The sequence below is a fragment of the Myxocyprinus asiaticus genome, chromosome 21 (genome assembly GCF_019703515.2).
Source record: "Myxocyprinus asiaticus isolate MX2 ecotype Aquarium Trade chromosome 21, UBuf_Myxa_2, whole genome shotgun sequence".
Taxonomy (NCBI): Eukaryota; Metazoa; Chordata; class Actinopteri; order Cypriniformes; family Catostomidae; genus Myxocyprinus; species Myxocyprinus asiaticus.
Genome location: NC_059364.1, coordinates 30,291,232 through 30,317,961, shown reverse-complemented (window position 1 = coordinate 30,317,961; position 26,730 = coordinate 30,291,232). Strand labels below are relative to the sequence as shown.

The following is a 26,730-nucleotide window of genomic DNA, read 5'->3' as shown; positions in this document are numbered from 1 at the left end:
CTTGGGTGCAGTTCCGATCAACATAGCAGTCGTGACAGTGATGAGACAGTACCAATTTACAATAACATCAAATTAACACAGCACAATTTAAACATCTGATATACACATAATTACACTCAACAATATACAAATAATAACATACACTGTACAGTATACAATACGCACTATATAGATACACATTATTCAATAAAAATAAAAAATTAAAATATATAAAAAAGTATATATAGTATATATAGAATGTACAGTATTGTACTGTATTGACATTCAGGCTGTCGGTTGATAGTCAGTTGTTAAGAGAGAATATAATATAATAATAATATAATTTATGACAGTCCGGTGTGAGATATAAGAGTAAGGGTAATAAAGTGCAGTGCTGATGTATTTTGATCGTGGGAGATCAAGAGTTCAGAAGTCTGATTGCTTGGGGGAAGAAGCTATCATGGAGTCGGCTGGTGCGGGTCCTGATGCTGCGATACCGCCTACCTGATGGTTGCAGTGAGAACAGCCCATGGCTCGGGTGGCTGGAGTCTCTGATGATCCTCCGAGCTTTTTTCACACACCGCCTTGTATATATTTCCTGGAGGGAGGGAAGCTCACCTCCGATGATGTGTCTGGCAGTTCGCACCACCCTTTGCAGTGCTTTGCGGTTGTGGACGGTGCTATTGCTGTACCAGGCGGAGATGCAGCCAGTCAGGATGCTCTCTACAGTGCAGGTGTAGAACCGTGTGAGGATGTGGCGGTTCATTCCAAACTTCCTCAGCCGTCTCAGGAAGAAGAGGCGCTGATGAGCCTTCTTCACAACGACTTCAGTGTGGATAGACCATGTGAGTTCCTCAGTGATGTGGACACCCAGGAACTTGAAGCTGCTGACTCTCTCCACCGGTGCTCCATTGATGGTGATGGGACTGTGTTCTCTGTCTTTTCTTCTGAAGTCCACCACAAGCTCCTTTGTCTTACTGACGTTGAGGGAGAGGTTGTGCTCCTGACACCAGTGTGTCAGAGTGTGCACCTCCTCTCTGTAGGCTGTTTCATCATTGTCAGTGATCAGACCTACCACCATCATGTCATCAGCAAACTTAATGATGGCATTGGAACTACAGTATGTGTTGCCACACAGTCATGTGTATACAAGGAATACAGTAGTGGGCTGAGAATACAGCCCTGCGGGGCTCCAGTGTTGAGGGTCAGTGATGAGGAGATGTTGCTGCCTATTCTAACCACCTGGCATCTGCTTGAGAGGAAGTCCAGGATCCAGCTGCACAGTGAGCTGTTTAAGCCCAGAGCCCGGAGTTTCTCATCTAGCTTGGAGGGCACTATGGTGTTGAATGCTGAGCTGTAGTCTACAAACAGCATTCTCACATAAGTGTTCTTTTTTTCCAGGTGGGAGAGAGCAGTGTGTATTGTAGATGCAATGGCATCATCAGTGGAGCGGTTGTTGCAGTAAGCAAACTGCAGCGGGTCAAGAGAGAGAGGCAGCACAGAGCAGATGTAATCTCTGATTAGTCTCTCAAAGCATTTGCTGATGATGGGGGTCAGAGCAACAGGACGCTAGTCATTTAAGCAAGTTATTTTTGATTGTTTTGGAACAGGCACAATTGTGGATGTTTTAAAGCATGTGGGGACTACAGACAAAGAGAGGGAAAGGTTGAAAATGTCCATAAAAACACCAGCCAGCTGGTTCGCGCACGCTCTGATGACGCGGTCCGGAATGCCGTCTGGGCCCGCAGCTTTGTGGATATTCACCCGTCGGAAGGATCGGGTTACATTCGCTACAGAGACGGAGAGTGAATTAACCTCTGTAGCTTCAGCCGCGAGAGCTCTCTCTGCGAGGGCGGTGTTATTTCCCTCAAAACGAGCATAAAAAGTATTTAGCTCATCCGGGAGAGAGGCAGCGGTGTTCATGGCAGAGTTTTTATTCCCTTTAAAGTCTGTGATGATGTTAATTCCCTGTCACATGCTTCTAGAGTTGGTGGTGTTAAACTGTCCTTCAATCTTGTTCCTGTACTGGCGTTTTGCGGTTCTGATAACTGGCTTGTTTATGCTCCTCCGCGTTCCCGGAATTAAAAGCGGAGGTCCACACATTAAGTGTCGCGCGAACATCATTATTTATCCATGGTTTCTGATTCGGATAGATCTGTATTGTTCTGGTCGGAACCACGTCCTCTACGCAAGTTCTGAAGAAACACATTACGCAATCAGCGTAAAGCTCTATGTCGTCATCAGAGGCGGACTGGAACATCTCCCAGTCCGTGTGATCAAAACAGTCTTGTAGCGTAGAATCTGATTGGTCCGACCAGCACTGGATTGTTCTGAGGGTGGGTGCTTCCTGTTTCAGTTTCTGCCTGTAAGCGGGCAGAAGCAGAATGGAAGAGTGGTCCGATTTGCCAAATGGTGGGCGGGGGAGGGATTTGTAGCCATCCCGGAAGGGAGAGTAGCAATGGTCCAAAACCCGGTCCCCTCGTGTGTTGAAACTAATGTGCTGGTGGTATTTTGGTGTGACTGATTTTAAACTGGCTTTATTAAAGTCCCCGGTCACAATGAACGTGGCCTCAGGGTGCACGGTTTCCTGCTCACTTATACTCCCATACAGTTCCTTGAGTGCCCGGTCTGTGTCGGCTTGTGGGGGAATGTACACAGCTGTGATAATGACCGCTGTGAATTCCCTCGGTAGCCAGAATGGTCGACACAGAAGCATGAGAAATTCCAGATCAGGAGAGCAGAAAGACTTGATAGAATGTACGTTCCTCTGATCACACCAGGATTTGTTGATCATAAAACATACACCACCTCCTCTGCTTTTACCTGAGAGGTCTTTCGCTCTGTCCGCTCCAGTGCACAGAGAACCCCACGGGTTCAATGGCTGAGTCTGGAATCTCCGCAGACATCCAAGTTTCCGTAAGACAGATAATGCAGCAGTCCCTTGTATCTCGTTGGAAAGAGATCCGCGCTTTCAGCTCGCAGAGCTTGTTATCCAGAGACTGAACATTTGCAAGTAGAATACTGGGTAGCGGGGGTCGATTTGCGCGGTGTCTTACTCTGATGAGAACGCCGGCTGTTTCCCCTTTTCCTTTTGCGTTTCCGCGGCCGTGCTGCCCAGACAAAGGGCTCCACTTGCGTGTTTGTAAACAGCAGGTCGGCATTGAGAAATTTTAAGTCCATTGGACATTGCTGAACCAATGTCCAAAAGTGTTTGTCTGTCGTAGACAATAAGGCAGACAACATCCAAGACAAAAAACATAAGAATTGTGAACAAAACAAACAAAACACTTCTATGTTGTGTCGGAGCTCGCAGCGCAGCAGCCATACTCGGCGCCATCTTGAGTCCAGAAAGTTATTCGAAAGTTAAACTCTTGAAGATCCTCATTAAATGTACATGCACACTTCCTTGACATTTTTCCAGCTGCAATTTCATCTGTGTGCTCTTTCAAACTGACTCTTCAATCAGTTCACTAACTGGACATCTGTTGATAGGGGATTGTGATTGGATAGTTTAATCCAGTCATGTACTTGTAATGGTTTTACAAGCCGTATCCTTGGCTACTTTTGATTAGAATACTCACGTGACTGAGAAAGCTGCATAGGCGATAGAGAAATTTTAGGAGAGGAGAAATATGGGACAAAACACGATTTTTTCAGAATAAGTTGAGATACTAGAAAAAGTGCTTAAATATGGGACTGTCCTGGGAAAAATGGGACATCTGGCTACCCTACCAGTCATATTCATGGGGACATTCACATGAGATGCATTCTTGCATTTAAATAAAGCAAAACAGAATGCATGGGTCTTGAGATGCTTTTTTTCTCGAGAGGTTTGTTTTTCCAAACCTGTATGACTTTCTTCTGTGGCACACACACACACACACACACACACACACACATGTGTTGGTGCAGCTATCATTAAAAGGACTCTCCATAGACATAATGATTTTTATACTGTACAAACTATAGATTCTATCCCCTAACCCTAAACCTAACCCTCACAAAAAACTTTCTGCATTTTTACATTTTCAATAAAACATCGTTTAGTATAATTTTTAAGCAATTTAAATTATGGGGACACTAGAAATGTCCTCATAAACCACATTTATAGCATAATACCCTTGTAATTACCAGTTTGTAACCTAAAAAAAGTCCTCGTAAACCACTTAAACCTACACACACACACACACACACACACACACAAAGGCATTAATGGAACAAATTTAATACAATGGTAGTGCCTACAGGTTAATAACACACTCATATTTGTCATAAAAAGGTAGTCCATGCGACTAGGGTGTCACATACCAAGTCTTCTGAAGGCACACAAACACATTTGATGAAAAGACCGAAATTTAAGTCATTATTCACTCTTAAATCAAATATTTTATAAAGTCCATCAACAGTGATGAAATCCAATGTGGCTGCTATGTCAATAACATCAGACCTCTTGAGATGGCTTCAGAAGATGTGGAATATACTGTAGCACACTAGTCATATAGACTACTTTTTATGGAACTTTTTTGGTCCTTTTTGGAGCTTGAAAGTAAATATACATTTTTGAAAAGAAACATTCTTATTTACTATCAAATGTTCAATGTTCTTTTTTGGCCAGAGTGAGTGTGTGTTGTGGTCAATAGATCGAGTAGTTTATGAGGACAGTGTATGACTCAAGGAATCAAGGAAGGCTTACTGGTCACCATGATTCCCAAAATGTCAGTCCTGATCAGACATTTGAGAGAGGTGACTAAGAGACTTTCAGAGCCTGGCGAGTCAAAAACACATATGGTAAGAACATACACAAAAACAAATGTATATATGCATATACCTACATAAAAACACACCCAGTCACACACAGAGACATTCACAAAATAAACACATACACATATCTCACATATCAGTTAGAGCACACATGTATGTCATAATCACTTTTAAAAATCACACAATTAAAAAATGTCCTTGTGGGTGTGTTAGTGGGAAGGGAGGCAAAGAGGATCTGATGGTCGCTTCTTCAAAGCATATGAGTCATTGAATCGGACAGCTCAGCAGTATAAAGTTGTTCCCAAATGACTTATTTGTCCCCCAAATCTATGACCCAAGCAATAAACAAATGAACTCACCTGTCAGTCTTACAGATTCATGCCCTGCAGGCATCCAGCACATCACTGCTCATCTACTTTGTTACATTACATCACATCCTAATGCTGCTCTGACCGTTTTGTACAGTACATTGCAGCTATTTTCCGTCCAATCCGGTTTACAGTTATACGATACCCTTTCTATCTGAGCATACTATACAGCTCCTTTTCCAAGCTTTTGTCTTCTCTAGACTGGACTACAGCAATGCTCTTCCAGCTTGCCTTCCTGCATGTGCAGTTAAACCTTTGCAAATGATCCAGAATGATGTGTTTGGTTTTCAATGTACCCAAGATAGCGCACTTTACACCTCTTTGTCTCACTGGCTACCAGTCACTGCTCGCAACAAGTTCAAGACACTGATGCTAATGTACAGAAAAGCCACTGCCTCTGCATCTTCCTATCTCCACTGTTCCATCCAAAACAAGAAGTCAGTGATTGAGTTATGGTCCAACACATAAAGGCACAAAATCTTCCCGAATTTGGTGGTGGGATAATCTTCCCAACCCCATCCGAACAGATGAGTACCTCTTTACCTTCAGGAAATGTTTAAAAAGGATTGGGCATTTGACTCACATTTGATGAATGCACTTTCACAATGCACAACTCACAATTGTTGAATGCACAAAAAGCTGTTTTACTGTGTCTCACTTTCATCTCTATTAGCCTGTACTTTTTTCTGGTCAGTTTTGAAACTTTGCATTGTGGCACTTCTCATGATACTCCCATAGTATGAATCACTTAAGTTGTTGTACTGCTCATTTGTAAGTCGCTTTGGATAAAACCATTTGCTAACTGATTAGATGTAAAAATCCTGTAATCTGTAAAGTGGATACATGCATTTGATACTTTAAGAAGATATTTCTACTTGATCTATGACCCAAGCACTAAACAAATGAACTCACCTGAAAAAATTACTGTAGTCGGTGTAACCTAATGTAGTCAACTTGATTCAGCCATTTGAAATACTATTTTTGACTTGAATAAAACAAGTTATTTTAGATGTTACCACATGAAGCACATCTTTTAAATGTTCCTCAACTGTAATTTACTTTAGAAACTATAAATAAACAGATTTGTCTTAGCATAGTGCCTGAGTGTTGTCTGTAAATCTGGCTGTGCCGTTGTAGTACCATTTTGGGCAAAGAATGGCCAAGTGTCTGGATGAGCAAGTGACCTTTACATGGACAGAATGGAGAGCAAGTTAAGTGAATGAAGCAGATTGGAGAGACTGACCTGGGGTATTTGCTGGGGTGATGGCATGCATTTAATGGTTTCATTAGCTCTATTGTGGGTCATAAAAGGGTCTTGTATTTGTTTTGGGGAGCTAAATGAAGTTTACAAATGAAGTCTTATCTCTGTTTATCTCTGTCACACAAGACAGTTGTGATACTGTATGTCACTGCATAACGAGGCTGCTTTAATTGTGTACACATGTTTCTTCATAAGCTGAGATCCCGACTCTTTCTGTGGTGAAATTGATAAGGAGTACCATAATGTTACTCCAAAATGTATATACATTCAATAAAATAAAAATAAAAAACTAATCGTTTCTCTATATAAAATCATTATATTTATCATTAAATCACTAAATAAATCAATAAATGCCCCTTGTATTTAATTTTAGCACTAGTTTGGTCCATTTTCATTGGTATCTTTGGTAACCCTGAAAATAAAAAGACAAAGCTTGTGTTCCAATGAAAAACCAACATTTCATTTAAGCATAAGTTTCCTGTCTTTTCATTTTCACTTTCAGTGTTAGGGTAATCGGCACATCACTCAACTTCGATGGGTGACACCAAAATTCAAAATGTATTTCTTTGGTTTTCTGTTGCCAACCAAAACATTGTCAATCACTTAATTTGAATCCATATAGAAAATACAATGTAAATTTTGGCCGAAATAAATGCTGTAAAAGTAGCATTGGCTTGGGTGTGTGTGGACCATTCTTAACAGCGTTGAGCAGTATGCTCAAATGGAAAATGCACAACATAATGTTGATTCTGTTAGAGAAGGTCAGTATGGACAGTGACACCCCACTGTTGTTAACTGACATGCCGATAGCTGTAAACCTGAAGAAGAAACAAGACAAAGATCGTGCTTAAAGGAAAAATCAACCAAAACATCGTGCTAAAATGAAAATGGATGCAAACTAGTGCTAAAAAAAAACACAAGGGACTTTTATTAATTTATTTTGTGATTTAATGATTGATTAATTTATTTTTTATATTTTATTATATGTATTTTATTTATTTATTTAATAAATAAATACATTAATTAAAACATGGCATTACCAGGTTTCCTTGTCCAAAAAAACTTTGGTAATACCATGGTATATTTTGCCGAGAATTACATGTTAATGAATATGATTTGTACACTATTCATACAGGCCATTTCTGCCACTGCTTATCAAGTCTATTCTGGTTGGTCATTTAAGACCTATACAACATGTAAATGAGCTGGGCTGTTGCATTGCAGCCTGTCAGTGTACACTAGTGTATTATATGGTACCAAATACATGAGAAATGACTTCAGAGTCCAGTCAGCTGCATCAAAGTCACATAAAGCAAAGACCTTAACAACCCCATAATGAGTAGTAAACCCATTTCACAGTAAGACCACTTATAAATTCCCTTCTGCCTCACACTTTAACTCTCTCTCTCCGTTTCCCATCTTTTATATCCTTGTCTCTGCATTCTCTTTTCAAAAATAAATGTCTTGGTAGACATGTGCTCCTCTCTAAATACCTTTGATTGCTCCAGCACCATGCATTGTATTATGAGCTGACCTCAAGGACAGTATACAGATTGTTCCAGCACCACCATCAGTCCTGCCTCTTATTTTTCTCTCTTGGTTAAGTGCTTAATGAGCCTTAATCCTCTGAGATATCTCAATGCGGGTTTGGTGAGGGTTGAAAAAGCATTTGTTAATATCTCAGATGTTGCCAGTCTTTAGCATCATGGAATCAATCACATTGATTCCCCAAACGACACCTTAAACCTTTGATCTCAGAGCCTGAGATCACCATGGCAACATCAGGATATTATCCTATGCTGTGTTACCCCCATGAATTGTAATGAAAACTCTCATTTTCTTCCTTAGATCTGGCAGAAGCCTATGAGGAATGCTAATAAGAAACTAGTTTGGAACAGGCTCATGAATCAACACAAAAACATATTTTTATCTTTCACAATAGAAATGATGAGAAACATACCTCTTAATACCAAGCTTATACTATATGCTACTTTTGACCAGCACATGGTTCACAATGCTGATATTTTTATTATGCTTGCATGATGTGAACACTGTTGAAATTCCTTTAACTTTTTATTCTTCCTCATTTTCTTTTTGAATTCTGAATTGTGATTGGTCTTGTCTTCCTAGCATAATTTAGTACATTTTTAAAATTCAAAATTCTACCACAGAACGATGACATCTCAGATCATTTCCTTGTCTCTTGTTTGTTGCGATCAGCTAATGTCACTCAATCTACACCATGCTATCATTCAGGTAGAACTTTCTTTCAACCACTAAAGATAGCTTCACTAATAATCTTCCAGAATTGTCTCACATACTAAGTAAGCCAAAAAGTCTAGAAGAACTTGATGAAATAACAGAAAATATAAATACAGTCTTCTCTAGCACTCTTGATAGTGTCACCCCCCTTCAATTAAGACTTGTGTGTGTGGCCGAACTCTCACACAGGTGTCCTGTCTTGTTTTTGTTGCGTGCATCGTGTGGCATTTGCCTCGCGATGCTCGCTCAAGTTTCGTTTAGTGTGAGAATGCATGGCATCGCTTTGTTTGGCATTGCTACGCATTCTCTCGTCTTGTTTGTCAGTTGGCATGGATATTTATTGCCTTACTGTCTTGGCGATGTGTGCTCATGCCATTCGGGTGTTTTGTTGTCTTGTGAGAGCACATGGCTTTGTTTTGTTGCTGTATCGCTGCATGTCTCTCTGTCTTACATCATACCCCACCTCCTTATTTGCTTATTAGTTAATTTGCCTCACCTGTCCCCTGTTAACCTGTTTGATTTTTCTCCATATTTTAGTCTCCTTGTGTTTGCTCACCAACTTTCCACTTTTGGGCACCGTGGATAGGCAGAAATACACGTCGCTCACACGACGTGTGTCCTTAACACGGAATTTGAAAAAGTATGTCTGCCAAAACCAGCTGAGGTCTGTGAAATATCAGTCTCCGAAGACCGTCTGAGAGAGGAACTGTACAAGCAGAAGGTAAAAACACGGTTTATTATATTTGTCTTTTTAGGAGTGATTTACGGTCCATTATTTTACCTGAAAACATGCTGCTCCTCACACTTAATTTAATTTGATAGATTCAAGTGGTTAGGACATTATGTAGGGAGTGTGGATTGGATTCCACTGGATCGTGAACTGACCTCCTCCTGAGATTGTCCAATGAAATTAAGTCAAGGCAGATGTACGACAAGGTTTTTCAAAAGATTTGGGCTGCGTCACGTAGGCTAAATTTCACATAGTGTACTTTATACATCTTGAGTCCATAGCTGGATTTAAGATGGCGGCAAGTATGGCAGCTGCGTTACGAGCTCCGACACAAGATTGCAGTTTTTTTGTTTGTTTTGTTTACAATTCTTATGTTTTTTGTCTTGGATGTTGTCTGCCTTATTGTCTATGACAGACAAACACTTTTGGACATTGGTTCAGCAATTGCACACCATAAACCGGACTTCAAATTCCTCAATGCCAACCCGCTGTTTACAAACATGCCAGTGGAGCCCTTTGTCTGGGCAGCCCGGCCACGGAAACACAGAAGGAAAAGGGAAAGGAGAGCCGGCTTTCTCATCAGAGTAAGACGACATGCAAATCGACCCCCGCTACCCAGTATTCTACTGGCAAATGTTCAGTCTCTGGATAACAAGCTCTGCAAGCTGAGAGCGTGGATCTCTTTCCAACGAGAGATGAGGGACTGCTGCATTATCTGCCTTACGGAAACTTGGATGTCTGCTGAGATTCCAGATTCAGCCATCGAACCCGCGGGGTTCTCCATGCACCGAGCGGACAGAGCGAAAGACCTCTCAGGTAAAAGCAGAGGTGGTGGTGTATGTTTTATGACCAACAAATCCTGGTGTGATCAGAGGAACGTACATTCTATCAAGTCTTTCTGCTCTCCTGATCTGGAATTTCTCATGCTTTTGTGTCGACCATTCTGGCTACCGAGGGAATTCACAGCAGTCATTATCACTGCTGTGTACATCCTGCCACAAGCCAACACAGACCGGGCACTCAAGGAACTGTATGGGAGTATAAGTGAGCAGGAAACCGCGCACCCTGAGGCCGCGTTCATTGTGACCGGGGACTTTAACAAAGCCAATTTCAAATCAATCACACCAAAATACCACCAACACATCAGTTTTAGCACACGAGGGGACCAGGTTTTGGACCATTGCTACTCTCCCTTCCGGAATGGCTACAAATCCCTCCCCCGCCCACCATTTGGCAAATCGGACCACTCTTCCATTCTGCTTCTGCCTGCTTACAGGCAGAAACTGAAACAGGCACCCACCCTCAGAATGATCCAGTGCTGGTCGGACCAATCAGATTCTACGCAGACTTTTTTGATCACACGGACTGGGAGATGTTCCGGTCCGCCTCTGATGATGACATTGATGTTTATGCTGATAGCATAACGTGTTTCATCAGAAAGTGCGTAGAGGATGTTGTTCTGACCAGAACATTATGGATCTACCCCTACCAGAACCCATGGATAAATAGTGATGTTCACTTGATGCGCGGACCTCTGCTTTTAATTCCGGGAATGCAGAGGAGTATAAACAAGCCAGTTATGCACTCCGCAAAACTATCAGAGCAGCCAAACGCCAGTACAGGGACAAGATTGAAGGACAGTTTAACACCACCAACTATAGAAGCATGTGACAGGGAATTAATATCATCACGGACTAATATCATCAAGGGAATAAAAACTCTGCCGTGAACACCACTGCCTCTCTCCATAAAAATACTTTTTATGCTCGTTTCGAGGGAAATAACACCGCCTTCGTGGAGAGAGCTCATGCGGCAGAAGCTACAGAGGTTAGTTCACTCTCCATCTCTGTAGTGGATGTAACCCGATCCTTCCGATGGGTGAATATCCATAAAGCCGTGGCTCCAGACGGCATCCCGGGCAGCATTATGAGAGTGAGAAGAGGAGAATCAGGAGAACACTTACGTGAGAATGCTGTTTGTAGACTACACCTCAGCATTCAACACCATAGTGCCCTCCAAGCTTGATGTGAAACTCTGGGCTCTGGGCTTAAACAGCTCGCTGTGCAGCTGGATCCTGGACTTCCTGTCAAGCAGACACCAGGTGGTTAGAATGGGCAGCAGCATCTCCTCATCACTGACCCTCAACACTGGATCCCCGCAGGGCTGTATTCTCAGCCCACTCCTGTATTCCCTGTACACACATAACTGTGTGGCAACACATAGCTCCAGTGCCATCGTTAAGTTTGCTGATGATACGACGGTGGTAGGTCTGATCACTGACAATGATGAAACAGCCTACAGAGAGGAGGTGCACACTCTGACACGCTGGTGTCAGGAGCACAACCTCTCCCTCAACGTCAGCAAGACAAAGGAGCTTGTGGTGGACTTCAGGAGAAAAGACTGAGAACACAGTCCCATCACCATCAATGGAGCACCGATGGAGAGAGTCAGCAGCTTCAAGTTCCTGGGTGTCCACATCACTGAGGAACTCACATGGTCTATCCACATTGAAGTCGTTGTGAAGAAAGCTCATCAGCGCCTCTTCTTCCTGAGACGGCTGAGGAAGTTTGGAATGAACTGCCACATCCTCACACGGTTCTACACCTGCACTGTATAGAGCATCTTGACTGGCTGCATCTCCGCCTGGTACAGCAATAGCACCGTCCACAACCGCAAAGCACTGCAAAGGGTGGTGCGAACTGCCAGACACATCATCGGAGGTGAGCTTCCCTCCCTCCAGGAAATATATACAAGGCGGTGTGTGAAAAAAGCTCGGAGGATCATCAGAGACTCCAGCCACTCGAGCCATGGGCTGTTCTCACTTCTACCATCAGGTAGGCAGTATCGCAGCATCAGGACCGGCACCAGCCGACTCCATGATAGCTTCTTCCCCCAAGCAATCAGACTTCTGAACTCTTGATCTCTCACGATCAATATACATCAGCACTGCACTTTATTAATCTTATTATCTCACACTGGACTGTCATAAATTATATTCTCTCTTAAAAACACACTGGCTACTGACTATCAACCGACAGCCTGAATGTCAATACAGTACAATACAACCTACTGTATATTTTATATATACTATATATACTATTTTTATTGTATAACGTGTATTCAATATTGTGTGTATTGTATACTGTACACTGTATATTATTATTTGTATATTGTGTTGTGTATAATTGTGTATATTAGATATGTAAATTGTATTGTGTAAATCTGATGTTTATTGTAAATTGGTATATGTCTCATCACTGTCATGACTGCTATGTTGCTCGGAACTGCACCCAAGACTTTCACCCGCTATTGCACTTGTGTATATGGTTGTGTGACAATAAAAGTGATTTGATTTGATTTGTATGTGTAAGATACTGTTATTGTTAAGGTTTTTCCCAGGGTGGAATAACTTCAAAAGGTGTTACTTTTTGAATATCTGAAAAGTGATTTCACATACACTCAGTGAGGATGAAAACATTTTTAGTTGGATAAACAGAGGTTGTCTTTTTACAATCTGTTCATTTCTGCCTTTTTTCCATCTCAGGCGGTTGGGCTGTGATTATGTGCCCGTGTGGCATTGTATACAGTGTAAAGTGTAACATTAGACCGGAAAGCCCACATGACTTCACAGACAAACTGCTTTCTTGGAAACACATGCCAAATATTGTTATTTATGACTTCACACGTGGACTAGCAACACATATGTATCTCAGAGAACCAGAAAGGTTGCCCTTCAAACCATTTGAAGGAAGGTTAAAGGCCCCAACTCCAGACAACATAGCACAAGCCAAAGATGGAAAACTAAAGGTGTCACTTCCTTAGTTGAACCGCAAGAAACTGGTCCCAGACTGTGATGGCCATCCAATAACTGGTTCAGCAGAGCATTATGCTCTGTATGACCGATTCCATGAGGATAATACAAAGGATGCCCGTGATGCCCTGCGGAAGCTTGGCCTGGTCCCGCAACTTGCCGGAAAAGTCAACAGTCAAGTAGCAGAACAGCTGTTTGCAAGAATGAAGAAAAACAATTACTACTTAAACATGGCTTTACCATCAACTCATCTGTTTCTCATGAGGAATATCATTCACCATTACAACATTCACAAAAACAAACAACGATTGGGCAACATAAAAAAGGCTTTCGAAACCAAGATAGCAATGAATATCCACAGCCAGGCAGTGTTGGGTAACTTTTAACTTTATTCTATTATAAATACAGCACATTATTATTCACTGTTATATTTTTAGTAAATACAGTATCCTCAAAGACATCCTCTGCTGCTCAACCTGGTCCACTGGACATTGATGTACCAACTGGTGAGTAAAAAACTTGTTAGTGCAAGCTTTTTTAAACTTGCACTAACACGTATGACTGGTAATGTTCATTGTGATATTCTATTTTAGTTTCAGCAGAAACAGTACCTCCGATACCAGCCCTCAACATGCCCCCGACAACGGACCTGAGCGTGCCCCAGAAAACGGCCCTTGACTACTCAGTGACATTTAAGCCGTGGGAAAAAGAATGGAATCCTGTCCAGGACAAACTGGTAAGCTAATTACTGCAAATAGTAATTGTATGTCATGTCACACACTATTATCTTACTAATAGCTGTTATTTGCAGCTCACTTACGTGCTGGACACAGGACGGCCTGGGGTGGAAATTATTGTGAAAGAAGGGCCCTTATGTATCACACGTGAAGAATTCTGGAGCCTGGGTTTGCTAAGAAACATGGATTCTCATGTGAGTAGTGGGAAGTTGATAAACACAAGGAAGGGAAACGCCTTTAAATTGCTTTAAATTGATTCATGAAGCAGCTCAGCAACATGTATGTAACATTTATATAAGAGACTAAAGCCTAAATAAAAAAAAAAAATACCACTGTTACTTTATTCTGTTATTTTATTGTCTACTTTCAAAGTTGCTATTTTTTTCCATAGAGCAAAGACATTTATATAGAGGACATTTACGTCATTCCTACATGGAAGCTTACACAAAGCAACATCATTGGCAACTTTCCAGTGAGTGAATAAAAAATAACAAAATATGTATGTGGTCACAAAAATGTTTATCTGCATTATGACAACATTTTTCATTAATGTTAGGAGGATGTCGACATGAAAGACTTCTTAGTCTTTCCGCCATGGACCATCGCAAACGGGCCAGAACACTTCATTCTCTGTGTAAGGGAATGCTACTGTTACTAGATACTACTTAGTACATGTAGTGGTAATTAAGTTGCTTAATTCATGTGTATTCCAACAAAATGAACAGCAGCTCTACTCTTTGTCCTAATGACTTTTAAACTCTTGTGCATCTCTTTACCCATTACCACATTATAGATCATGAAGCCACTCCTGAGAGAAATTATCTTTTAGACTCGCAGTACACAATGCATGAGTCTGGGTTTGGTGATGCTGAGTACAGAGCCATTTTAGGTCCACATATGAGGCATACTGTTTGCCATGTTCATATAGCAATTTACATTTTGGCTATGTTCCTATAGCCTGTACTGATATGTTTTGGCTACGTTCCTATAGCCTGTACTGATATGTTTTGGCTATGTTCCTATAGCCTGTACTGATATGTTTCGGCTACGTTCCTAAAGCCTAATGTCTCAGTGGTTGTCACATCTATCTGTTACAAATTATTTTTATTTTTTTATCATATAGAGATCTTGCTCAGCAAATTGATCCTGGGAGCTGGACTGAGAAGACGGGGCATGGTATTGTGGTGAATAATATATGCATAATTAGCTATTCCAAAGAAATATAACTATTGCCCGTAATCTGCATTTCATATAGAAGTCATCATGTGACAGAGAAGACAGCAGCTTTGATCTATCAGTCATGTATCACATATCAGTAATCAGAAATCCTTCTTTTTTGTTGATTTTAGGGCTTGCCACGCCAGATCTGTGGAAATGATTGCGGGAGATTTATGCTAATGGTAAGGTCTCAGGTTTTCTTGGTAAGTATATGCAGGCTTCTGTCAACATTGTAAATAAAATGTTTTCTTTCTTCTCTGTTCCAATACACCCTTTCCATTGTGACAAGCATGGGGTTTGAATTCCAGGAGGTTAGTTGATTGAAAACTTTAAATAAAGAAGAAATTGCTTACTTTAAATGTTGCTTATATACATACTATTCATCTTAAAGAAAAAGGATACATTAAAAACGAAATACTCTCCTCATCATTGTCAAATTTTTTTCAGATGGACATGCCTTTGATTCGGAAGTGGTGGTGTCTTCTTCTGATGGAGCGTTTTAAAATTGATGGGTATGACAGCCCTAAACATTAAACGACATGTGTATATTCACCTGTTGACTACATTAAGTTAATGTTATCAGTAGACCATCAGTAACGAGATGTAAGACCCTGGATGGCAGTGTCTGTTTTGAGTATTTATTTATGGCAATTATGCACCAAAACTTTAGCTTTTTCCTATGCAATGCTTTAGATTAATCTTGTTATTAATGTTTGAAAGGCATGGCCAGAGGTTTGAAGCTGATGGACTGAAGGACTGATGAGGCCAGAAGCTTGCTACAGGGAACCCTTCAGCCAGTATTCAGAGTGCCAAGACAGAGTGCCATCACTGAGGAAGTTCCAGTCCACATGCAGGATGTCATTGACCGCACCAGAGGAAAAGAGACTGTTGGACTTCATTGTACCTTCACAGGGAGCTGAACAGCATTTGGTGGTACTTTGACAATATTCACATTTTTCATCATTACAGACTAATTCACAGTAAAGATTCAACCAGGGCTTTTGTTAGAAATATCGTCAACTACGCAGCACATTTATTGTATCTTTATCTTAAATGTACTTTATGTATGTTTTTAATGTAACTGACATTTAAAGCTAGGATGTTCAATGTATTCGAGAATAATTTTTGTTATATTTATGTAGTCTTTACATTCCGACAGCAGCCAATAAATCAAGTGCTCTGATAATGAAAAGAGAAAATTCCGTAATCTATTGCAGTCACAGGCCAATAAAAACTCCGTCGCATACCTGCCTCTCTAAATACATACCTGCCTACCTGCACACACTCTGCCCATGCACTCAATGATCTTCACCGGAGTCTTCCTCCAGCAGTACTCAGGCAGTGCATGTTCATTTGATTTGGAGGTTTGGCTTTGAAAGAAACGCTAAAGGTAGAGGATGGAATATTTTCGGTTGTTTGCTTTCAAAATCTAGCTTAGTCTTGCCAATTCTGCATATTCTAGCTTTAATGTCAGTTGTTCTTTGACTAACAGCTACCACACAATACACTTAAAAATCCTATTACCACAAAATAATTATGATAATTGTGGCAAAATAAATTACCCATAGGGTGTACTCAATGGGAAGCCTTCAAAGTGGTTTCCTCAAAAGTCCTCTTCCCAGGTGCCTGTCTACCTCGACAGCGAAGAACAACAGGACACCCTTTTTGCTTATCTGAAGGCAGTACTGCAGAAAACACCAACGCAACTGCACTTCATGGATGAAGTGCAGTTCATCTGTGGTGTTCTATTTCCAGAGGTATGCCTAACAATATAATGTATTTGTGCGTGCTCCTGCACTTTCAAACCCTACTGTATATTATACTATACTGTATGCTGCTTGTGTACAGACCTGTGTATATTTAAATTAACCATTTTCTTTTGATAGTGTAACGTTGGGTTCTTGGAGTGGAAGAGGAAGAGATGCAGCAGTCGATACTTTAAGTCTCTTAATAATAAATGCTGGAGTGGAACAAACAATAAATCTTAACATCCCAAAATAACACAACGTAACACTTCAAGGACTGACAAATGAATGGGTAAAACTAGAGGATACAGTTGCAATCGAAATTATTCACCCCCCCAAAAGACAGTAAGGATTTATAAAGGTAAGCTTTTCTGATGACCCAGAATTTTTAAACTTTACATCTATCAGTTGAGTAACACATTCAAAGTCATAGTGTGAATAAAACCCAATATTTGTAAATAGCAGGATTTTTTAAAAAATACAGCCATGTCATAATTATTCAACCCCTTTTGCATGTAGCTGTTTCTTAAATATGTAAGGCTAAAAGTAATTGTTTTAAAACAAAATTAAGTCATCAATCTGCAATGGCACTTATTTAAGTTTTAAAATTTAAGTTTAGCATTGTAAGCAAAAATGTATTTCTATGCAAAAAATGCAATTAAAAATAAGCGGTCTCAAAAGCTAATAGAGGAGATTATTTCATTACACAAGAAAGGTCATGGCTAAAAGTACATTTCCAAGGCACTTCAATTTCCAATAGACAAAGTTGGCAGCACCATTCATAATTTTAAATATGGTACAACAGCAACCTTGTTGGGGTGTGGAAGAAAGCAAAACTTCACCAATGGAAATGTTGACTCCAGTTGACTGAATATTCGAGAAGTAATTAGGAAAGACCTGTGAAGTCCTGGAAGAAGGTTTTATAGACATATGACACTAAACTGAAAATGAGTTTTAGACCCATGAGTCAGCAGTACGTCTGGAGTAAGATGACAGGTGATGACAAGAACGACACCATCCCCACAGTCAAGCATGGAGGTGGGTCAGTTCTGTTATGGGGTGATTTGCGGCTGCTGGAAATGGCTATCCTGACTATGTGACTGACACCATGGATTCTTTCAGGTATCAGGCCATTTTGGCATGAAAAATGTGATGCCTTCATTGTGTAAATTGAAGCTCGGTGATCACTGGACTTTCCAGCAAGACAATAACACCAAGGATACATCCAAGTTGTCCAAAATCTGGTTCAGGGATAGGTTGTGGAATGTCCTTAAATGGCCCTTTCAGTCCATCATTAAAATCCCATTGCAAACCTTTGCTGGGATTTCAAGGAAGCAGTGGAAGCACAGAAACCAAAGAATGTCAATGAGCTGGAAGCTTTTGCTCATGAGAAATGTGAAAATTCTAATAGAGAAGTGTCGGAAGCCTGAGAATGCTTACCTGAAACATTTATTTGCTGTTATTAAGGATATAGGATGCTCCACAAATGATTGACTTTGGGGGTTGAATATTTTTGACATGACATTTGTGGAGAGAATTAGTCATTTAGGGAGGAGGGATGAGGGATCCCAGTGACGCCGATAGGCTGAAGGTCCATGGTGGAGATGAGGGGACGTAGAGCTGAGGTGTTGATGAGGGATCAGAGGGCCAAGGTGGAGTCGAGGTCTCAGAGGGCCAAGGCAGAGTCGGAGGCTCAACAAATCCCCTTCCCTGTGGTTTCGCAGGGAGCGAAGGTCGAGCCGGTGACGTGGGAGGAGCCGGCTGACCAGGAGGAGGAGGAGCAAATGTCTTGAGTGGAGCCAGCAGAGGAGGAAGGGACAGGGCACTGGATGGAACCAGAGTGTCCATTAAGTTGGCTGGAACCGGCGGAGGATGAAGGGTAGCCAGGGTGGGAACTAGGGCGGGGAGCAAGTCCAGGTCTAATAACTTGGCGATAGCTGGCTCAGGGGCAGTTGAGGCTACAGGCATTGGCTGTTTGACCGTGGCAGGCATGGGCGCTGACTCTTTTACCATGGCAGGCTTGGAAGGAGGAGTCGTGGAAGGCTTGGAAGGAGGATCTTCCTTGTGGGTCATTAGAGGTGAGAGGAGATGTAGGGAGAGCGTGGCTCGGACAAATTCTAAAAAGGGAAGATTTTCCACTTTCGGAAGGGCTGTGGGATGATGGAAGTTTAGGCCCATTCCATAAATGGCACAGAGGAAGGGGTCCAAGACATTGGAAGTGACAAGTTGACAGAATTTGGCGGTGTAATCCAGGAGAGGAAGGTCTTGTTTAAATAAGACCATTAAAGGACCGGTCAGCTCCATGACTAAATGTGTTGTGCTTGTTGGGGTCTGGCTTTCTGGGAGAGGAGGATAAGTGGGATCGGTGGAGTAGAGGAGGATGTCTGGAAGAGCAGGTAAGTGAATCTATATTCTTTGTAGGTCAGTCCTTCTGTAACGTTGGGTTCTTGGAGTGGAAGAGACACAGGAGTAGATACTTTAAGTCTTTTAATAATAAACGCTGGAGTGGAACAAACAATAAACCTTAACCCAAAATACTCCCAAAATAACAACACAATGTAACACTTCAAGGACTGACAAATGAGTGGGCAAAACTAGAGTATATATATATATATATATATATATATATAACTAATATATGTATAATACATATATATATATATATATATATATATATATATATATATATGTAACTAATTAGGGAATGGAATACAGGTGAGGATAATAAGGAACAGATGGAAGTGATAAGGGCAGTGAACTTTGGGATATGTAGTCCAGGGGAAAACTTCAAAATAATAGTCCTTGAAGAACATAAGGGAGACAGACTGTGACAGATAGGCCATCATATATGGCTTGGCTGTGCTGCAGAATTTGTCTTTGCAGGAGGCTGAGCAGGCCTTCTTCTCTAGTCCTGATTATCATCACAGGTAAGAGTAGAAAATGTAAAAATGTTTACACAATGTCCAATGTATCCTTTTTTTAAGCGTTAACAGTATTTCTGTTAACTCAGCAGTGATTATGTTCTCCATTTACTATTTCAGTGAAGTGGAGGAATGTAATAGAGGGATACACAAACAATTGAGGAAAGAAGGGAGAACATTCATTAGGTAGCTAGTGCTGCTACATACTTTACAATCTGGGCTTTAAATATTTAATGGTCAGAAAAAGTAACATGTTATTTCTATTCGGATTTTTTGCATCTCTCTCTATTCAATTTTTTTCTCAATTCAGAGGGGCTTTATTGACATGAAAGTTTAAAGAAACAATGTTCCCAAAGCATCAAAATATTTTTTTTTCCAAATCTTTAAACAGTACACATTAACAATAATATGAACATTAACTGGCATGAAGATTGATATATATTAATTATATATGTATATTATATAATATGTGTGTGTGTGTGCTCTGTGGTCACTAAGCTCTTTTAAATAGTTGAACATGTTCAAGTAAATGTTCCTTATTTCATTCACTTCTCTCTCTCACTCCGTCTTTCTCTCTATCAGGAGTCGGTGAAGACAGAAGTTCTGTCCATGTGGCAGCTGATGAACAAATGGATTTTTGTGTGTGTGTGTGACATTTTTTTACATACGTCGTCATGACATCACAGCATGTCGGACAGGTTTCTAACCAGCATGCACCTGCTGGTGATCACCGGTGATCGGTTCTGCACAGAACTTCTTCCCCTCAAACAAGCCTGATTTCAATAGAGGTGATGCGATAGGAACAGCATGATACTCTAATGAATATCAATACGCATAGTACACACACATTTTGGGTAAAATGGTCAGTTTTCTATTATATACTATATATATATATTAAAAAATATCGATTCAGTATTGAATGTATTAGAATTATATTTATAATCCAAATTTCTGTTACTTATTTTTTATTATGCAAAAAATATATATTTTTAAAGGTTGGCAAATCAGTAGCAAAATGGTTAATATGTGGTTCCTGTGGAAATGCAGTTCTATCACAAATGCATGGACATTTGTAATTTGATAGTGACACTAATTAATGAACTAGTACTTACTTGTTGCAGTGAAGCTTGGTGCCTTAATCCATAAGCACTACGTATGGGCGCTTGCTTTGGTGTTGCCACCCCTCATAGTCTGCATGCCAACCCCTTGCCACCCCATAAAAACATTTCTAGATCCGAGGGTGAATAAATGATGACAGAGCTTTGAAATTTAAAATAGACTGAACTATCCCTTTTCAGGAGAACTAGGTGTTGCTCAGAACACATTGCAGATGGGCAGGCTCTGAATTTTATATAACAAAAACTGTCCTGTACACTGTTAAAAGGATGTGTTTGTGTGTGTACTGTACAGTATGTCTATTTTGTCCATACATAAGGACACCAATGCACTTTAAAACCAAGCAAACATTCACCAATATTTCATGAGAAAAACGCAGATGGAACTTATTTTTAGCATGAACAATACATAACATTTACAGAGAGAGAAAGAGGGAAGAAGAAAGGGAAAGAGAGAATAAAGCAGAGCGAAAGACATAATTGTTTTGATGCAAAACTCCTTCAAAAATGCTAAGCAAATCTCAGTGGCCTTTACCACTACCACAAACACAACCTTCTTTAAACTTCATGAAAGGAGACTGTTTGTTTGTTTGATAATTCCCCCATGGTGAATAAAGTTTTGTTTGGCTGAGCTCCACTTTCCCCCACGCATCTGTTTGACTACCGCACTGTGCACTGTAGGTGGGCTTCCCCTTTCCACTATACTTTTCTTATCACTTTTGAAGACATTACAGAGAAATGCTTGATGAGACAGAAAAAAATACTGCAATTTTAACAGTTGTGACAGCAGATCAGATAAGTGGAACAATACCGTCTAATGAATGAGACTAGGATGAGAGGGAAGTTATTTAGGGAATAACTAATCATGCTATGCCAAGACCCGTTTCAATGGTAGACTTAATTTTGCTGTAATTCATATGTATAGCGAGATCTACATTGCTTTTCTTCCTCCAACATAACCCTCTTAAATAGGAATCATTTTTGTGAATTCTACCCTCCAAACCAGATTTTCACATCATATTTTTGTTAAAGCTCTAGGGTAAACAAGCGATCATAATCAAACTACACTGGCATACATTCAGGCAAGAGTCAGCTATGAAGGCAGATTTTCACTGATAGATTTAAAGGGATAGTTCACCCCAAAATTAAAATTCTCTCATCATTTACTCACCCTCATGTCATCCCAGAAATGTATGACTTTCTTCTTCAGAACACAAACAAAGATTTCTAGAAGAATATTTCTGCTCTGTAGGTCCATTCAATGCAAGTGAATGGTGACCAGACCTTTCAAGCTCTAAAAATCACATAAAGGCATCTGTTGCAGAAATTCTGAAATAATTTAGTTAATTTCTTGCAAGAAATGTTTCCCAGTCACCATTTGGAATGCCAAAGCTTCCTCTTGATGACTGAACCCAGAACCTTCTGTTAGTTGGTTATTAATCAGTATCTGTGGAGTGTAGCCCCCACCTTCACAAACTCCACCACACAGCTGCTCCTGCTTTCATCTCTGAGAGTTTCGGCTGTTAATTGTAAAATCAAGTTATTAACATTGCTATTATTTTAACACCCACACTAGAGTAAAAAAAACATCTTCTTCAACACACACACACACACACACACACACACACACACACACAGAACATTAGTTAAACTAGAGGACAGCACTGTTCAACAGAGGACAGCGTTAAAAGCATCGAGTAACACAGGAGAATAAACTGTACAATTATAAGACATATGTGGAATGAGCATAAATTCCCATGCCACTCCCTCATTTGAGCATGAAACGCTCACTGAACAAAATAAATCAACAGAAATCATGAGGCATTATAATTGATTATATATAATTCAGAGTAATACAAATATGATAATAAAACATATTGCAAAGGGCTGATTTTGTGCTAACATATGTTGAGCAAGCTTTTTAAGGAAAGAGAGAAAATTAAATTACATTACTACACAAGTTCATCATTATAATCATGGTTAGTTCCCACTCTGCACTGCCCTTTTCATTCTGTTCAACAGGTCACCTCTCCCACCTGCTGCAAATGAGTCATCTTTGTTTGGAGTTCCATGCTTCTGTGTTTGTTTCTGCAGATCATGAGACATTCTCTCATCCATTGCTCCATGGACCCGCGTGTGAAACATTTCCCATTGTTTGGCGTTCTGCGTCCTCTGGATCCACCCCTCATTCGTGCTCCTCTTCCCCTAACTTTCTCTCTGCCCCTCCCTGCATGGGATAACTCTGCTTCAAAGGCATTCAGCTGAGCCATTTGCAGGCATGCTGCCATATTCTTTTCTTTTTCCATTGTTTTCTTGTGCTGAGCTTTCTCAGCATGTACAGCATATTTTTCAACATCAGCCAGTTCTGCCAGTACCACAGTCAACACAGTGTTCACGTATGTGCTTTGATATCAGTTCTCAGTCCTTCAACAAAACGGTCACGCAAATGCGCTTCCCAAGGTGACATATCATTAGTGTCCGGTGGCTTTTCAATACCGCTGTGAACGGTGTGCATTTCAGTGAGGCGAGCCAGATAATCGTACACGTTTTCATCTGGGCCTTGTTTGCATGCTGATATTTTACAAAGATCCATACTCCTCTGGAACGTATTTCTGATGCTGTTCATCAGGTCGTTCACTGAATGTGTGTACCCCAAGCCGTGTTCTTCATCATATGGGAGATCCAGGTTGGGGAATCCTGACGATACCCATCCCCATTTGAGCTTCATTTGCGTACCCAGTAATCTCCGTATTTCTCCAGTGGAGGGTTGAAACTGTGAGATGAACTCTTTCAACTGCCGCACATACTCTTCCCCCCAACTTCCTCCACATCAGGCAAAGTTTGGGCCACTTCTTTGATATCAGCAAAAGTCCAAGGTCGATATACATACTGAACCTCACCATTTCCAGCTTCCACCTGAATCTGCGACATTTGGACTGTTGCTGTGCGGGGAGTTCAACTGTCAATTTGGACACCCTTGTTTGTTATGTAGGCATGTTTCTACAGGCGATCCAGGGTCCCCATTATAGGGAGGTGGTTACTTTTCAGGTTCTGCTGGAAGTACTGGGGCAGATGGTGACACTGATCCACTGTGCTGCCCCTCCTGTAACCTGTATTCCTCTGGGCAACGTCGTGGGGGAACTGAGTTCAAATCAGGATTATCTGAATATTTCAAACACTGAGACAATTTGTTAGTTTTTCCTGTCCCTGCCTGCATTTTCCTTTCCCTCAAATTTGCTTCTGTCAGCCAGTCTGTATATGCTTTTCAGTCTGCTTGAAAAATTACATGCTTCTTTTGTTTCCTTTTTGACATATTGTTATGTTCCTCCCTACTTCTTTTTTCCTTTTCTTCTAGCTTCTCTCTAAGTTCTTGAGCTGCCTCATACTGAAACTCCCTATTTTAGGAAACCCACATTCCACTACCCAGACTCGCAGTTGATCACAACTTCCATTGCCATAATTAGTTATCATGTACTGACAATTTGGAGAACCCAAATCGGGTTCATCTACAATCAAATTATCCCTATTTTTGCTTTTGTTCAAACCCATACCGTCCAATTAGCAGTGTCGCTGTAACAGCCCTAGTTATAAAATTTACAACTAGCGGAGCATCCCAGCCCTAGTGACTGGAGTACTCAAGTGATTCTCTAGCGGTCTCCCTTGACAGGCCCTATTGACCCGCCAGCCAAAATAATTCCTTGAATTATTTAGATCACTGCCCTTTACCCAAAATGTCTTATAAGACGTTTCCTCTTACCAGAAAGAGAAGTCCTGCTTGAGTCGATCTTGGTAAACTGCCTCGGTTCTTTGGGCTGTGTGGTGATCCAACCCCTTTCTCAGCCATCCGGGAGCCGCGTCTCACCCACTTTTTTCGGGGAGATTTGGCCAGAGGGGACTCCAACCCTTGCCTGTGCAGAGTTTTTTCCTTCAGCACTGAGTTCATTGGTCGGATCAGCTGACGGCCCACCCAGAGAACACCAGAATTGTCATGGAAATTCTGAAATAATAGACTCAGAAGCAAAGAACTGTCTTTCTATAAGTTTAATTTCTTGCAAGAAAGTTTTCACAGGAACCTTCTGTTAATTGGTTATTTATCAGTATCTGTGGAGTGTAGCCCCCACCTTCGCAAACTCCACCACACAGCTGCTCCTGCTTTCATCTCTGAGAGTTTTGGCTGTTAATTGTCTCAAGTTGTTAACCTTGCTGTTATCTTAACACCCACACTAGAGTAAAAAAACAAACATATTCTTCAACACACACACAGAACATTAGTTCAAATAGAGGATAGCAAAATTCAACAGAGGACAGCATTAAAAGCAATGAGTAAGACAGAAGAATAAACTGTAAAATTATAAAACATATCTGGAATGAGCATAAATTCCCATAATACATCATAAAAGTAATCCATATGATTCCAGTGGTTAAATCTATGTTTTCTGAAGCGATGCAATCACTTTGAGTGAGAAACAGATCAATATTTAAATCCTTTTTACTACAAATCTCCACTTTCTCCACGTTCACTGATAAGTGAAAGTTAAAGTGGAGATTTATAGTAAAAAAGGACTTCAAAATTGATCTGTTTCACACCCACACTTATCATATCGCTTCTGAAGACATATTTATATTTAAACAGTGGAGTCATATGAATTACTTTTATGATGCCTTAATGTGAATTTTAGAGCTTGAAAGGCCTGGTCACCATTCACTTCCATTGTATGGATCTACAGATCTGAGATATTCTTCTAGAAATCTAACGTGTTCTTAAAAGTGTTTTTGGGACAGTGAAAGTCAGGTCTGGAATTTTGTCAAATTTGTATTGGGACAGGTTGTTGCATGTGTATTAAATGTCATAAATGTATACAATTTATTAATTACAATAGCTATATTAGTTGGATGAAACAATGTTTTGATACTTTTGATTTCCTTTTTTTTTTCTCTGAAAAGCCTTTAATATGCTGTTAAATGCAACTGATGCAAGTTTAACTTGCCCGATATACTGTAGTGTGACAATACGCAATTGGGGCAAGTTTTCACAAAAGGTCAATGTGTGTTCAATGAACAGTATCTTTCCTAGGAAAGACTTGCAAAAATGTTCATATCTTTTTTGTAGCCAAGGCTTCAAGGTATGTGGCTATGCAGAAATTGAGTCTGCAAAAGTCCGAAATTTCAATATGAACTCAAATGTTACTCCACATATTCTTCTAAGACCAAATTATTTAAGTTATCCCATCCATAATAATTGAATAACTCCATATATAACAGTGTCAACAATTGTGTCATTTGTGTCTATTTTTATTTCTTTTAAGGAATTTAAGGAGAGGGTAACAGATTCGAGGAATGAGGAAGCGGGAGATGGCGAATCTAACTCGAAAGTAAATTTATTTACACACACAAACACGTTCGTTTTTTTGCGTAACTGTGAAACTTCACATATAAACACTCAAACGGGAATGGCAGCACCAACACACACAAAGCTTATCAGCTGAGGATCTCTCTCCCTCACTCTGAGGCCTGGCACCTTTTATTCCCACCATTTTCACTATGAACAAAGAAACAGCAATTATCAGCAATTCATCTCATGTGAAAACCCTTACCGCTTCCTCTCTCCCCAGACGAACGCTCGACCACGCCTGCGCCTCCACAGAGAGATTTCAAAGGAGCTGATTTATTACATGTGAGTGGGAGTGAAACGTGTCTGTGTGGAAAAGAAAAAGTGTCAGGGAATAAATACAGTGTTGATGAAGGAAACAGCAGCCAATGTGGCAATAATGAAACAAAAGGGAGGTATGCGAATGTGGCTATGGGTTAAAAAATTAATCATG

General features: G+C 40.5%; 2 protein-coding genes across 3 annotated transcripts in view; one reads left to right on the top strand and one right to left on the bottom strand.

Annotated features, from left to right (window-relative positions):
- gabrb1 (gamma-aminobutyric acid type A receptor subunit beta1) overlaps window positions 1-21,005 on the bottom strand; it is a 90,776-nt gene extending 69,771 nt beyond the window's left edge. The window contains exon 1 of one of the 2 annotated variants that reach the window (XM_051648805.1): window positions 20,906-21,005. The gene's annotated coding sequence lies outside the window, so the exon portion shown is untranslated. Of the gene's footprint in view, window positions 1-20,461; window positions 20,528-20,905 lie in introns of those variants that run through there. The other variant, XM_051648806.1, reaches the window with a different exon arrangement.
- Window positions 7,110-14,567, top strand: LOC127412031 (uncharacterized). Its single transcript, XM_051648070.1, has 7 exons — window positions 7,110-7,212; window positions 13,610-13,678; window positions 13,766-13,908; window positions 13,984-14,114; window positions 14,152-14,188; window positions 14,301-14,381; window positions 14,466-14,567. The coding sequence occupies exons 1-7, from the start codon at window positions 7,110-7,112 to the stop codon at window positions 14,565-14,567; spliced, it is 666 nt and encodes a 221-aa protein (XP_051504030.1).
- Window positions 21,006-26,730: the final 5,725 nt, after the last annotated feature.

Bases quoted from the DNA above. Each gene is read 5' to 3' on its own strand.
- LOC127412031 (XM_051648070.1), top strand. From the start codon at position 7,110: ATGTTGATTCTGTTAGAGAAGGTCAGTATGGACAGTGACACCCCACTG. The intron at 13,679-13,765 runs GTGAGTAAAAAA...ATTCTATTTTAG, and splicing joins GGACATTGATGTACCAACTG to TTTCAGCAGAAACAGTACCT. The intron at 13,909-13,983 runs GTAAGCTAATTA...TGTTATTTGCAG, and splicing joins ATCCTGTCCAGGACAAACTG to CTCACTTACGTGCTGGACAC.